Source organism: Cherax quadricarinatus, chromosome 86, assembly GCF_038502225.1.
Source record: "Cherax quadricarinatus isolate ZL_2023a chromosome 86, ASM3850222v1, whole genome shotgun sequence".
NCBI classification, from domain to species: Eukaryota; Metazoa; Arthropoda; class Malacostraca; order Decapoda; family Parastacidae; genus Cherax; species Cherax quadricarinatus.
In genome coordinates this window covers 17524960-17537646 of record NC_091377.1, presented here as the reverse complement: position 1 = coordinate 17537646, position 12687 = coordinate 17524960, and the positions used below count along the sequence as shown (strand labels likewise).

At 39.3% G+C, this 12687-nt stretch overlaps 1 protein-coding gene across 3 annotated transcripts in view; it reads right to left on the bottom strand.

Annotated features, from left to right (window-relative positions):
• SecS (Sec synthetase) overlaps nucleotides 1–12687 on the bottom strand; it is a 172739-nt gene that overhangs the window by 57708 nt on the left and 102344 nt on the right. For all 3 annotated transcript variants that reach the window (XM_070103690.1, XM_070103689.1, XM_053797580.2), the window contains exon 7: nucleotides 3833–3933. In XM_070103690.1, the coding sequence (XP_069959791.1) occupies nucleotides 3833–3933 (101 nt within the window). The remainder of the gene's footprint in view (nucleotides 1–3832; nucleotides 3934–12687) is intronic.

Genomic DNA, 12687 nt, shown 5'->3' with positions numbered 1-12687 from the left:
ATCTTCTGCAAAATATATTACACATTAGTGACTTTCTTTTGTGCCTAACAATGATTTATTACATATAAACTACATTACAGCCTCTACTCACTTAATGACCGAGTTCTGTTCCTAAGAGCAGGTCGGTAAACGAATTGGTTATTAAGTGAGGAGCATACAGGAGGCCCTCCACAGTCGCAAGGGTTAGGGGATCAAGAACCTCGCGAATCTTGAAAATTCCTGAATGTTTGGTATGCAAATATGATGTAGGGAAATATAATACTGTACTGTAGCATTTGCAAATGCTCTGATGCGAAAATATATTGTAGGGAAATATAATAATACCATTTACTTTTCCTAAGAATACTGCTTCCTTAACCTATTGAACCACAAACAATCATAAAACACATGAAAGAACATTGTGATGGGCAACTGAGACCGTTTCCTCTTCATATCTACAAACGGAGTTTTATAGGGAATTATGCTCCTATCAATGTTGCTCATCACCTTCAAAATTTTTTTGGGCTGTGCTGTCATTTTGATTGCTTGCCCTAGTTTTTCAAGGGTTTGAGGTTGATTGGCCTCAGCAACACTCTCCTCTTCTTCATCCTCACTCTCTGCCTGCACAATCTCCAACAATTCTTCATCATTTAGGCCCAGTGCATGTTCCTCAACCAGTTCTTTCACCTCACCCTCCTGCAACATCTTCACACATTCCCTCCAGTGATGGTGGGCGACCTGGAGCATTATCAAGAAGAAGGAGGATTCTTTTCCCACATTTGTTTGGTAAATATGATTGGGCGACTGGGCATTTGCAAATGTTCGAAGCTTGCAAAAGTGGAACTCGCGAAAGTGGAGGGCTAGCTGTGTTGTACTGGTAGTGGGTTTGTGTCAACCATCTTTAAATATTGTTTTAATGTCACCTTTGCACCATTTATAACATTTTTAGTATATTTTTAAATGTTTATATAGTAGTGTACTGCATACAGCCTCTCCTCACTTAGCGACGTACTTGTTTACTGACGACTCGGACTTGCGATGGGCTCTCTGACCAATATGAATACCTAAATAATGTATTTTAGAGTTGATTTCCTCTATTCTGTTTATTACAATATACAGTACACTACCGTATAAAAATTTAAAAATATACTAAATGGGGCAAAGGTGAAATTAACCCTTTGAGGGTCCGTCCCATAGTTCAACAGCTTTGAAGCCTGGGTCCAAGCCGTAGTTCTACGACATGAGCTTAGCTCACTCAGATAAGCTGTGAGCGGTAAATTTGGGCCTAGATATGAGAGAATGGTAATTGTGAACCACATAAAACAAATCCTGCAGCATGCAGTGCAAAATAACAAATTTTTTTTTTTAAATTCTTGGACCCTGGCTGTCACACTGAGATTTGGCCTCTGGACCCTCAAAGGGTTAAAACAATATCATAGATGGGTGATACAAGCCCACTACCATTACAGTGTGCTCCTTGTTTAGTGATGAATTCGTTTACCAACGTGGTCTTAGGAATGAAACTCCTTCTTTAAGTGAGTAGAGGCTGTACTGTAATAAACAGAATAGAGGAAATCAGCCCTAATATACATTAGTTAGGTTTGCATATTGGTCGGAAAGCTGGTCATAACTCCGAGTAGCCAGTAAACGAGTACGTTGCTAAGTGAAGAGAGGCTGTATTGTTGTACCCCATAAAATAAAAATAAAAATTTGAATTCGATAACACCCTTATTCTGGAATCTTACAGTCTCTGGACTCAAATGTGCTGATTGTATTTTTAGCAATGACTATGACATCTCTGACACAACCGTTGGATCAAGAAGCTATCATGACATATAAGTGTGACTACACATGAAGGGGTATGGCAGAGACGGCCTTTAGCTTCATCTGTGGAGACACTGGAGAACAGGACCTTGATGTCAAAACTCACAAACATCTTATGTTTGATACTGTAATCTCTGACATGAATCCCAAAAATCTGAGTATTGTAAATGCACCTGACTGGTCATACCAGTTTGACCAAGTCCTGAGCAAGGACTACTGCTAGTTTATGAGGGGCACTGTCTATCCCTGAGGAGATGGACCTTACTGAATCTCAAAGTAACATTTATGAATGGATTCAGGGAAAAACCAGTTAGCTGGACTTGAGTCCTGAAGGTAGGAAGTAAAGTGTCTGTATGTATTTTGAATGAGGGGTGAAGATGCTGCAGTTCACAGGGCCAACTGAACTTTGATATGAGAACATTTCAGGTAAGTAAGCACATTTATTTAGGTACCGGTACACAAAAGCATAAATATCGTGCATAGTAACATGATAGCCCAAAAAAGTCAGATAAAGTGACTGATTTCCACTGAGGTCCTTGTAATATCTTATTATTTAAAGCCTAGTTGTAAGTTACAGTACGACAGTAACTGAATAACAGTAAATATGTTTCCTCATTATTTGTTCACAGTTATTGTGGTGACAGATGGCCGATATGAATAAAAAATTCTGCTTCAATTAAACTGTAATAAAATTTTCATTATATAATATACTGATCTTTACCAATATACACCAAATAAACAAGAATTCTCCATACATGCATAGAGTAAACACACAAACTTTCAACTCATTTGGCAAATTTATTTTAAAAATTGAGCTTTAACAAAACTACAAATACAGCCTCTCCTCACTTAACAATGGAGTTCTGTTCCTAAGACCACGTCGGTACACAAATTAGTCACTAAGTGAGGAGCATACTATAATGGTAGTGGGTTTTTGTCAACCATCTTTGATATTGTTTTAATATCACCTTTGCACCATTTATAACATTTCTGGCATATTTTTAAATGTTTATACAGTAGTGTACTGTATACTGTAATAAACAGAATAGAGGAAATCAGCTCTAATATACATTATTTACATATGCATACTGGTCAGATAGCCCGTCTTAAGTCCGAGTTGTCAGTAAACAAATACGTCTCTAAGTGAGAAGAGGCTGTACATAATTTGCAGTTCTTGAGCAATCTCTACTAACATCAACTCTACACACATGCACAAAACATACACAAATTATCAATGTATTGGACAAAAAACAAACTGAGAAAAAATATTTATAAACCAGCTTCACAAAATGATAATTATATAATGTACAAACTTGGCACACATACTTATAATGAACATACACAAATTATCAATGTTTTTGGTAAAAAAAAAAAAAATTATGAAGAGAGTTGTGGAAAAAAAAGGCCATAAAAATTAATAATTGATTATCTAGCATTTTAGAATATTCAGTGCAGCTTCTCCATCAATGGAAGAAAATGGATTATTCAGCATATCAAAAACCTTAGTGTATTATCATTATAATCAAAAAGAAGTGCTAAACCACAAGGGCTATACAGCGCTGCAGGGCAGGAAGGAAGCAAGGGTATCAGGTGGCAAAAGGGAGAGGGATGAGTAGTAGGTTATGGAGAACAGCGGGGCAACCTTACTGTAACTACCTGACTACATCAGGTAATATAAGGTAAGTGTATATATTGTAAAGAGCCATTCTTGCTTACTTCAAACAGAGGCTCAAGTTTCTATCATTCTTTGCTTTGAATGACTCACATAGGATATTTTAATAAAAAACATCTCCTGTATATTGTGGCAGTTGGTGATAAAGACCACCCTGATCAGCTGGGCTGTGGTTCATGTGTTGGGTTGTATGTGGCTAGCAGTAACAACCTGGTTGATAAGGTCCTGATCTACCAAGAGGCCTGGTTAGCGACTCGTCCGTGAAAGCGCTGACCCCCAGAATGACCTCCAGGTAGGCAGACAAGGTAAAGGTACCAACTGCAGACTGACTGCAAACTACAGATTTTTTCATCTCACCTGCCAGCTTCCTGAATGTGGTGAAGGCACTTTGATGACTGCAGACCATAAGCATTGTTGACTAAGTGAGGCACCCCAAACTCAGCACATAATTTAGCTACCTGAAACAAATATGAAGACTACTAGTATTTCAGTTCAAGAAATACAGTGGACCCCCGCATAGCGAACTTAATCCGTGCAAGAGGGCTGGTCGTTATGCGAAATGTTCGCTATGCGAATTAATTTTCCCCATAAGAAATAATGGAAATAAAATTAATCCGTGCAAGACACCCAAAAGTATGAAAAAAAAATTTTTTTACCACAAAAAAATGTTAATTTTAGTACACACAAACTGAAAAAGGCATGCACAATTACATGACACTTACTTTTATTGAAGATCTGGTGATGATTGATGGGATGGGAGGAGGGGAGAGAGAGTGTTAGTGTTTAGAAGGGGAATCCCCTTCCATTAGGACTTGAGGTAGCAAGTCCTTTTCCGGGGTTACTTCCCTTCTTCTTTTAATGCCACTAGGACCAGCTTCAGAGTCACTGGACCTCTGTCGCACAACAAATCTGTCCATAGAGCTCTGTACCTCCCGTTCCTTTACGATTTGTCTAAAATGGGCCATAACATTGTCATTGAAATAGTCACCAGCACGGCTTGCAACAGCTGTGTCAGGGTGATTTTCATCCATAAAGGTTTGCAGTTCAACCCACTGTGCACACATTTCCTTAATTTTTGAAGTAGGCACAATGGATTCCACAACTGGCATAGGCTTCTCAGGGTTAGCCCCAAACCCTTCAAAATCTTTCTTAATTTCCATACTAATTCTCACCCTTTTTACCACAGGGTTGGCACTAGAAGCTTTCTTGGGGCCCATGGTCACTTATTTTCCAGAAACAGCACCGAAAACACTGTAATAATACGAAATATTCCGAGTGTATGCTTGAATGTTACCGCGGAGGCTGGCTGGTAAACAATGGACGCGTCTCGGACGAAGGTCGCTGAGCGGATTTTTGTCCACTATGCGGGGCAAAATTTTGGCGAACAAAGCGTTCGCTATGCGGATTGTTCACTATGCAAGGCGTTCGCTATGCGGGGGTCCACTGTATATTCACAATTATCTTGAAACAGACAACTAGGAGTGTGTCCTTAATATACATTAGGAAGATGAATACATTAAAGTACATTTTAAATTTCCTGAAAAAAATTATATTTACAAGAGAATGATTACTTGATTAATAAGACCCCTTTTAAAGTAGTATTTTATGGAGTTAATCAGTGATGTTTAACCCCTAAATGGTCCAAACGTATATATATGTTCACTCACGTAGCGCCCCAAATTTTTTGAGATTTTTTTTTTTTTTAATAGGAAAAAAGAGCATATGGTACCCAGGCATCCCCAATTGTTTTAATGTGGTGCACAGTGAGTGCATACACCCATTCTCTCATTTCTAGGTGACTTAGGCTTATCGTGGCAGTGTTGAATGAATGACAAAGAAAACGTATATATACGTTTGGGGCGCTATGCACGTGAATGTATATATACGTTTGGACCATTTAAGGGTTAACCCATAAACGGTCCAAATGTATATATATGTTTTTACCGCTAGTGCCCCAAACGTATATATACATTTTAATTTTCCTGCCTTCAAATTTGGCACGACTGGCCTGAGATGCCATGTCAGCATAGAATGGGTCCTAACACTAAGTGTGCACGGTATTAAAAAAATCTGGGACCACTTAGTACCTTGTGGGATCACCAGTTCAAATGAGCGCCAGCTAGAGCAAACAGCGCAGCAAACACCTGGGATTCACTGATGTCATGTAGTATCTTACCTTACTAATAGGTATCAGTATGTTACCATTAAAGACACAGCATCAACAACACGGCCACTTGATACTGGAGTTCCACAGGGAAGTGTCCTTGGTCCCCTGCTCTTCCTCATATACATCAATGATCTTCCAAACGTATCCCAACACCTGAAACCTTTGCTGACGACACGACTTATGTCATCTCTCACCCTAATCTTGCCACCCTCAACACCATTGTTAACGAGGAGCTGATCAAAATATCGACTTGGATGACAGCCAATAAACTTACGCTTAACACTGACAAAACCTACTATATTATGTTTGGTAGCAGAGCAGGAGATGCACAAATTAACATTAGGATCGACAACACTCTAATTACCAGACATAATGAGGGCAAATTCCTAGGCCTATACCTTGACAACAACCTGAATTTCAGCACCCATATCCAACACATAACCAAAAAAGTATCCAAAACAGTTGGGATCCTCTCCAAGATACTATACTATGTGCCGCAAAATGCCCTTCTCACACTATACCACTCACTTATTTATCCATACCTCACCTATGCTATTTGTGCTTGGGGATCAACTGCAGCAACACACCTAAAGCCAATAATAACCCAATAAAAAGCTGCAGTAAGAATAATCACTAAATCCCATCCCTGGCAATACACCCCCCCACTCTTCATAGATCTAAACTTACTCCCTGTTCAGTAAATCCACACTTACTACTGTGCAATCTACATCTACAGGACCTTAAACTCCAATATCAACCTTGACCTAAAACGCTTTCTTGATAGTTGTGACAGAACCCACAGGCATAACACCAGACACAAACATCTCTACGACATTCCCCATGTCCGACTAACCCTTTACAAAAATTCAATGTATGTCAAAGGCCCTAAAATCTGGAACACCCTACCTGAGAACTCTAGAACTGCAGACACATTCATCACCTTCAAAACTACCATTAGAAAACATCTTATCTCCCTGATAAACCCCATCAACTAACTACACGAATACCACCTGGTGGTTCACACTTACACTCACTCACCCATTTGACCATAAACAGAAATATTAATCTCAATCTTAAAATAATGAATCCTATGATACTCCAATACTGAAACTATGTACTGTGCCAAAACAAAAGCATTCACATTGCTAAACTCACAAACTAGTATTTAGTCACTTAGCCATAATACCAACTTACCTCATAATTTGTAATATTTTAAAATAAAGAATTAAACTAAGTCTGCCCGAAATGCCTAGCCATGCTAGGCGTTCTATTGGTACACTCTGTAATCATTATTTAACTACATGTAAACCACACAACAACCAAATTCTGTAAATTCAACATTGTAATCTTTATAGAGAATAAACTTTGAATTGAATTGAATTGAATTAACTCTCCCATTTTAAGATGAAAGTGATTTTGACCCTGAGTTTAGTAGCTTTGAGGTGGATGTGGCCATTACTGGTCGAGGGAATATAAAAAAAAACCTCGATAATAACCCATGTGGAATATTTGTGCAACACCCTTTCAGAATGTCTTATAACCTATGCCCTAAGTAAAGAGAAACAATTCTGGCTGGCTGGCAGGCTGGCTGCCTGGCTGGATGACTGACTGACTGATTGGCTGGCTAGCTGGCTGGCTACAGCCAGCTAGCTACAGCCAGCTGCGTGGTGGCCAGCTGTGTGGCTGGCCGGCTGCTGGCGGCCTGGCTCTATCTCCGTTTGTCTGTCTGTATCTATCTCTATCTCTGTCTGTCTCTATCTCTGTCTCCGTCTTTGTCTCTGTCTATCCCTATCTGTCTCTATCTCTTTCTATCTGTCTGTCTATCTCTGTCTCACAGGTACACATAAATACAAGTATACATAGTGTAAATTACCAAGGATAACCCAAAAAATCCAGACAAAGCACTATACTCTGCTTGAAGATGAGAGTAAACGTGATGATGCAGTCTGGTGGCTCTCTCTGAGACAGAGAGTTAGACCGACAGACAGAGAGATAGGGAGCTTGACAGACAGACATGTTTGTGTACCAGCGAAAACAAAGGAGGGCAATGCTCATCAAATGTCACCTCTAATCTTTTCTTATCTGCTGCACCCTCCCCCACCCTCGAGTATGCTCATCAAATGTCAGCTCTTATCAGATGTTGTCTCATCTTATCATGTCACTGTCAGGGGTGGACTTTGTTTTTCATGCTTCAAGAGAACATATTATTTTATTATTATTGCATTTTTTTTTCTCCTTCTCCTTCTCCTCCTCTTCCTCCTCCTCCTCCTCTTCCTCCTCCTCCTCCACCTCCTCCTTCTCCTCCTCCTCATTATTATTATATACTTTCACATATCCAAAACATTTATTTATTTATTTATTTATTTATTTATTTAAAAATTTGTGCACACATACAGAGGTACAAAAAATACAGATAAGAGCAGCATGCCAAAGCCACTTATACTATGCATAGCATTACGGGCTGGCTTAAAATTAACTTAAGATGAACTAAGCAATGATGACATCAGTGATAAAACTTTAATGTAAACAGATTACTATAAAGCACAAGTGAGTATTACAAAGACAGGTCATATGGTTGTATGCATTGTTGTACATTCAGTGGAATGGAGTATTCTGTTAGGTAGTGTATTTAAAAAATAATAAAGTTAGATTGGGTTTTAGGTTTAACATTTATGTGATATAATTGTGAGAAACATTTAAGATATACAATTTATAAGGTTCAGTTATTCAGTATTTATTTGGTTTTGGGTGAGTAGGTGATCTTTGAGAAGAGACTTGAATTTATAAACAGGTAGTGTTTCTTTTATATTTACAGGTAATGAGTTCCAGATTTTAGGGCCTTTTATGTGCATTGAGTTTTTGCATAGTGTGAGATGGACACGAGGAACATCAAAGAGTGATCTGTGCCTTGTGTTATGGTCATGTGTTCTGTTGAGGTTGGCAAGGAGATGTTTGAGGGGAGGGTTAATATCAGAGTTAAGTGTTCTATGTATGTAATAGGTGCAGTAATAAGTATGAATGTTTTGTATGGTGAATAGGTTTAGTGTATTGAATATTGGTGGAGTGTGCTGCCTATAGTGAGAATTTGTTATCATTCTAACTGCAGCCTTTTGTTGGGTAATTAGTGGTCTGAGATGGTTACTTGTTGTTGAGCCCCATGCACAAATTCCATAGGTGAGATAGGGGTAAATAAGAGAGTGATATAGGGCCAGGAGGGCTGACTGTGGAGCATAGTACCGTATCTTCGATAGTATGCCTACAGTCTTGGAAATTTTCTTAGAAATTTGTTGTATATGTGTATGAAATTTGAGTCTATTATCAAGGTGGATTCCTAAGAATTTTCCCTCTGTTAGCTTTGTGATAGGTGATCCGTTTATCATTATGTTAAGAGGGACATCTGTAGCTCTGTTACCAAACTGCATGAAGTAGGTTTTGTCAATGTTTAGTGTAAGTTTGTTAGTCCTCATCCAGGTAGATATTTTCTGTAATTCGGTATTTACAGTATTGGCTAGCGTGACTGGGCTCGGGTGGGAGAAGACGTATGTAGTGTCATCTGCAAATAGTGTGGGTTTGAGTAATTGCGAAGCATTTGGTAGGTCATTTATGTATAGGAGAAAGAGAAGAGGGCCAAGGACACTTCCCTGTGGGACACCAACTGTAATTGGTTGTGCAGAAGAGTTTGCCCCATTTGCATACACATATTGGCTTCTGTTGCTGAGGTATGACTTGAGGTAGTTGAGGGAGTGCCCTCTTATACCATAGTGTGACAATTTTACGTGGAGCAAGTCATGGTTAACTGTATCAAAAGCTTTACGTAAGTCAATGAAGATCCCCAGTGGGACTTCTTTTTTCTCTATTGCAGTGTATATATGTTCTAGCATGTGTATAATAGCATCATTAGTATTTTTATTTGGCCTGAATCCAAATTGGCAGGGGTTGAGTATGTTTTGGGAGATAAGGTAGGAGTAGATTCGTTTATGAATTAATTTTTCGAAGATTTTTGAGAGAGGGTGTAAGTTGGATATTGGCCTATAGTTATTTAACTCTGTTTGGTCTCCTCCTTTGTGGATCGGGGTGACCCTTGCTATTTTGAGTACTGTAGGGAAGGTGGAGGATTCAATGGATTTGTTAAAGAGTGTTGCAATGATTGGTGATAGCACTTGTGACACTTTTTTGTATATAAAGGGTGGTAAGGTATTTAAATCTCCTGCCTTGTTTTTTAGCGTGTTGATAATAAGGGAGACTTCGTATGGGTTAGTCGGAGCTAGGAACAGTGTGTTCGGGTAGTTGCCAGTGAGGTAGTCATTTGGTGGGGTATCTGAGCTTGGGATTTTATTGGCAAGGTTTTGTCCTATAGTGGAGAAGAAGTCATTGAGTCTGTTTGCTGTTTCTGTTGGTGGGAGTTGGGGTTCATCTGATTTTGCTAATTTTATTTCGCTATTTCGTGATATCTTTTTTGTTCCTAGAATTTCTGATAGGGTTTTCCAGGTCTTTTTTATATCACCTCGTAAGTTGGATAATCTGTTCTCATAATACAATTTTTTTGCCCTTCTTATCAGGCTGGTTAGGATTGACGAGTAACGTTTTGTTTGGTCTCTGGTTATGTGACCCATTCTGTACTGTTTTTCATATTGGTGTTTTGTATTTATGGATTTGAGAATGCTGGGTGTTAACCAGGGACTGTTCAGTCTCTTAGCTGTCATCTGTTTAGTTTTTTTAGGGCAGTGCTTGTTATAGAGGTATTGGGTCTTTTTTAGAAAATTATTAATACATTCGTCAATATCTGTATAGATTTCTAGCTCAGTGTGCCAGTCAATATTTGCTACTGCTGTTGTGAAGTTATTAATGGCTGCCTCATTGTGAAGTCTGAAGGTGACTTTAGTAGTGTCTTGGGGTAATTTACCAAGAGTTGGGACATATAAATACTTTGTATATATTCCAAGACAATAGTAAATGACCAAGGCAGGTGTAAATGTCCACCTGTCAATGTGTTTGTGACAATGTGAGTACAATTTCAGTACCTAATACTAGTGTCAGAACAAAGATTGGTTATGAAATGACAAAAACTACTACACGTAAATTGTAATTATCAGAACATAAAAATTATATAAAATAATATGAAAACTAGAAAAACAAGGAATATCGGCAACATTTTTGCAAGCGGCAGCGCTCCATGTTGCTGTCAGGTGGTCCCCAAGGGCCAACTTTGCTGCCTCATACCTCGGTAAGTACTGACTTTAATTTTTTTTTTATCCTATAACACTTAAAAAATGTGCTCTTTTTTTCAATAAAAAAAAAATTATTTTTCAAAATATTCGGGGCACTGGGGTAGTGAACGTATATACAGTGGTCCCTCAATAATCGTCCGGCCTGAAAGTCGTCCATTTCGGAAATAGTCCCGTTATTTCGTCTAAACATTGGCTCGCAAATGGTCCGTTAACTCGCTAATCGTCCTTCGTCCGGGACGCGTACTCATGCTCTGAGCTGCCTGGGTCTGCCTTCCCACCCAGTGTGCCATTGTTTACCAGTGAGCGACGGTCTCCTCACTTGCTCCTACGAAATATTTCATAATATTCCATTGATTTTAGTGCTTGCAAGTGCTAAATAAGCTACCATGGCTCCAAAGAAAGCTTCTAGTGACAGCCCTTTGGTAAAGAAGGTGAGAAACACATATAATTTACGAAAAAGTTTGTACAAAAATACAAAGGTGATGGTGGTAGAGTGGAAGCAGTTGTGATAGTGGTTGATGATGGTAGAGGGTGGTAGTGATGGTGGTAGAGGGTGGTAGTAGGTAGTAGTGATGGTGGTAACAGTTGTAATAGTGGTAGAAGGTGGTAGTGATGGTGGTAGCAATTGTAATAGTGGTAGAAGGTGGTAGTGATGGTGGTAGAGGGTGCCTTCTTTAGTGATTCAGCAATTCTACCAATCTCTCCAATGTTGTTGGAGTTATATAGGGCTACAGAAAACACCACCGCCTCAGCTGCTGCTTCACCACCATTATGGACGGCTTACTCTCAGTGGCCCTTATATACCCAACACAACACCTCTTGTGACATACGAAATGACTTACTTTATTCATTCGAGAGAATATTCCATGTTTCTATGTTATTAATATTGTTTATTATGTCATATTAGTTGAATTGTGATAGATAAATAAGCCGTAGAGTTGATATTAGTGTCATATTCTCCACCAATAAACTTGCCATCCCTCCCCACACAAGCAAGTCTTCAATAAGAACATAAGAAAGGAGAAACACTGCAGTAGGCCTGCTGGCCCATACTAGGCCGGTCCTTCACAAATCCAACCCACTAACAGAACAAATGCTACCCAAGCAATAAGCTAAGATAAGATAAGATAAGATTTCGTTCGGATTTTTAACCCCGGGGGGTTAGCCACCCAGGATAACCCAAGAAAGTCAGTGCTTCATCGAGGACTGTCTAACTTATTTCCATTGGGGTCCTTAATCTTGTCCCCCAGGATGCGACCCACACCAGTCGACTAACACCCAGGTACCTATTTGCTGCTAGGTGAACAGGACAATAGGTGTAAGGAAACGTGTCAAAATGTTTCCACCCGCCGGGAATCGAACCCGGGCCCTCCGTGTGTGAAGCGGGAGCTTTGGCCACCAGGCTACCAGGCCACCGAAGTGCAAGTCCGACTCAAATCCAACCCCTCTCACTCGTGTATTTATCCAACCTAAATTTGAAACTACCCAATGTTTTAGCTTCAATCACCCTACTAGGCAGACCGTTCCACTCATCAACTACCCTTATTACCAATGTTCATTTATACATTTTATTAGTGCTTTACATTTATTTGGCATTCATTTCTGCATGCAAATCTATATTTATGCAAGAGAAGTGACCCCTGAAGTTACCTAGAGTCCTTATGGAGGGGGATATGACCTTCCAAACAATAACCTCTCTTCCCTCTCTCCTCCTCCCTGTCTTCCATTCATCAACAACAGCCTTCAATAAAGATAACTGTCATGTTGAATGTTCATTCTTTTGTGTATGTAAATCTATCTTTTAGGTAAAAAAAAAA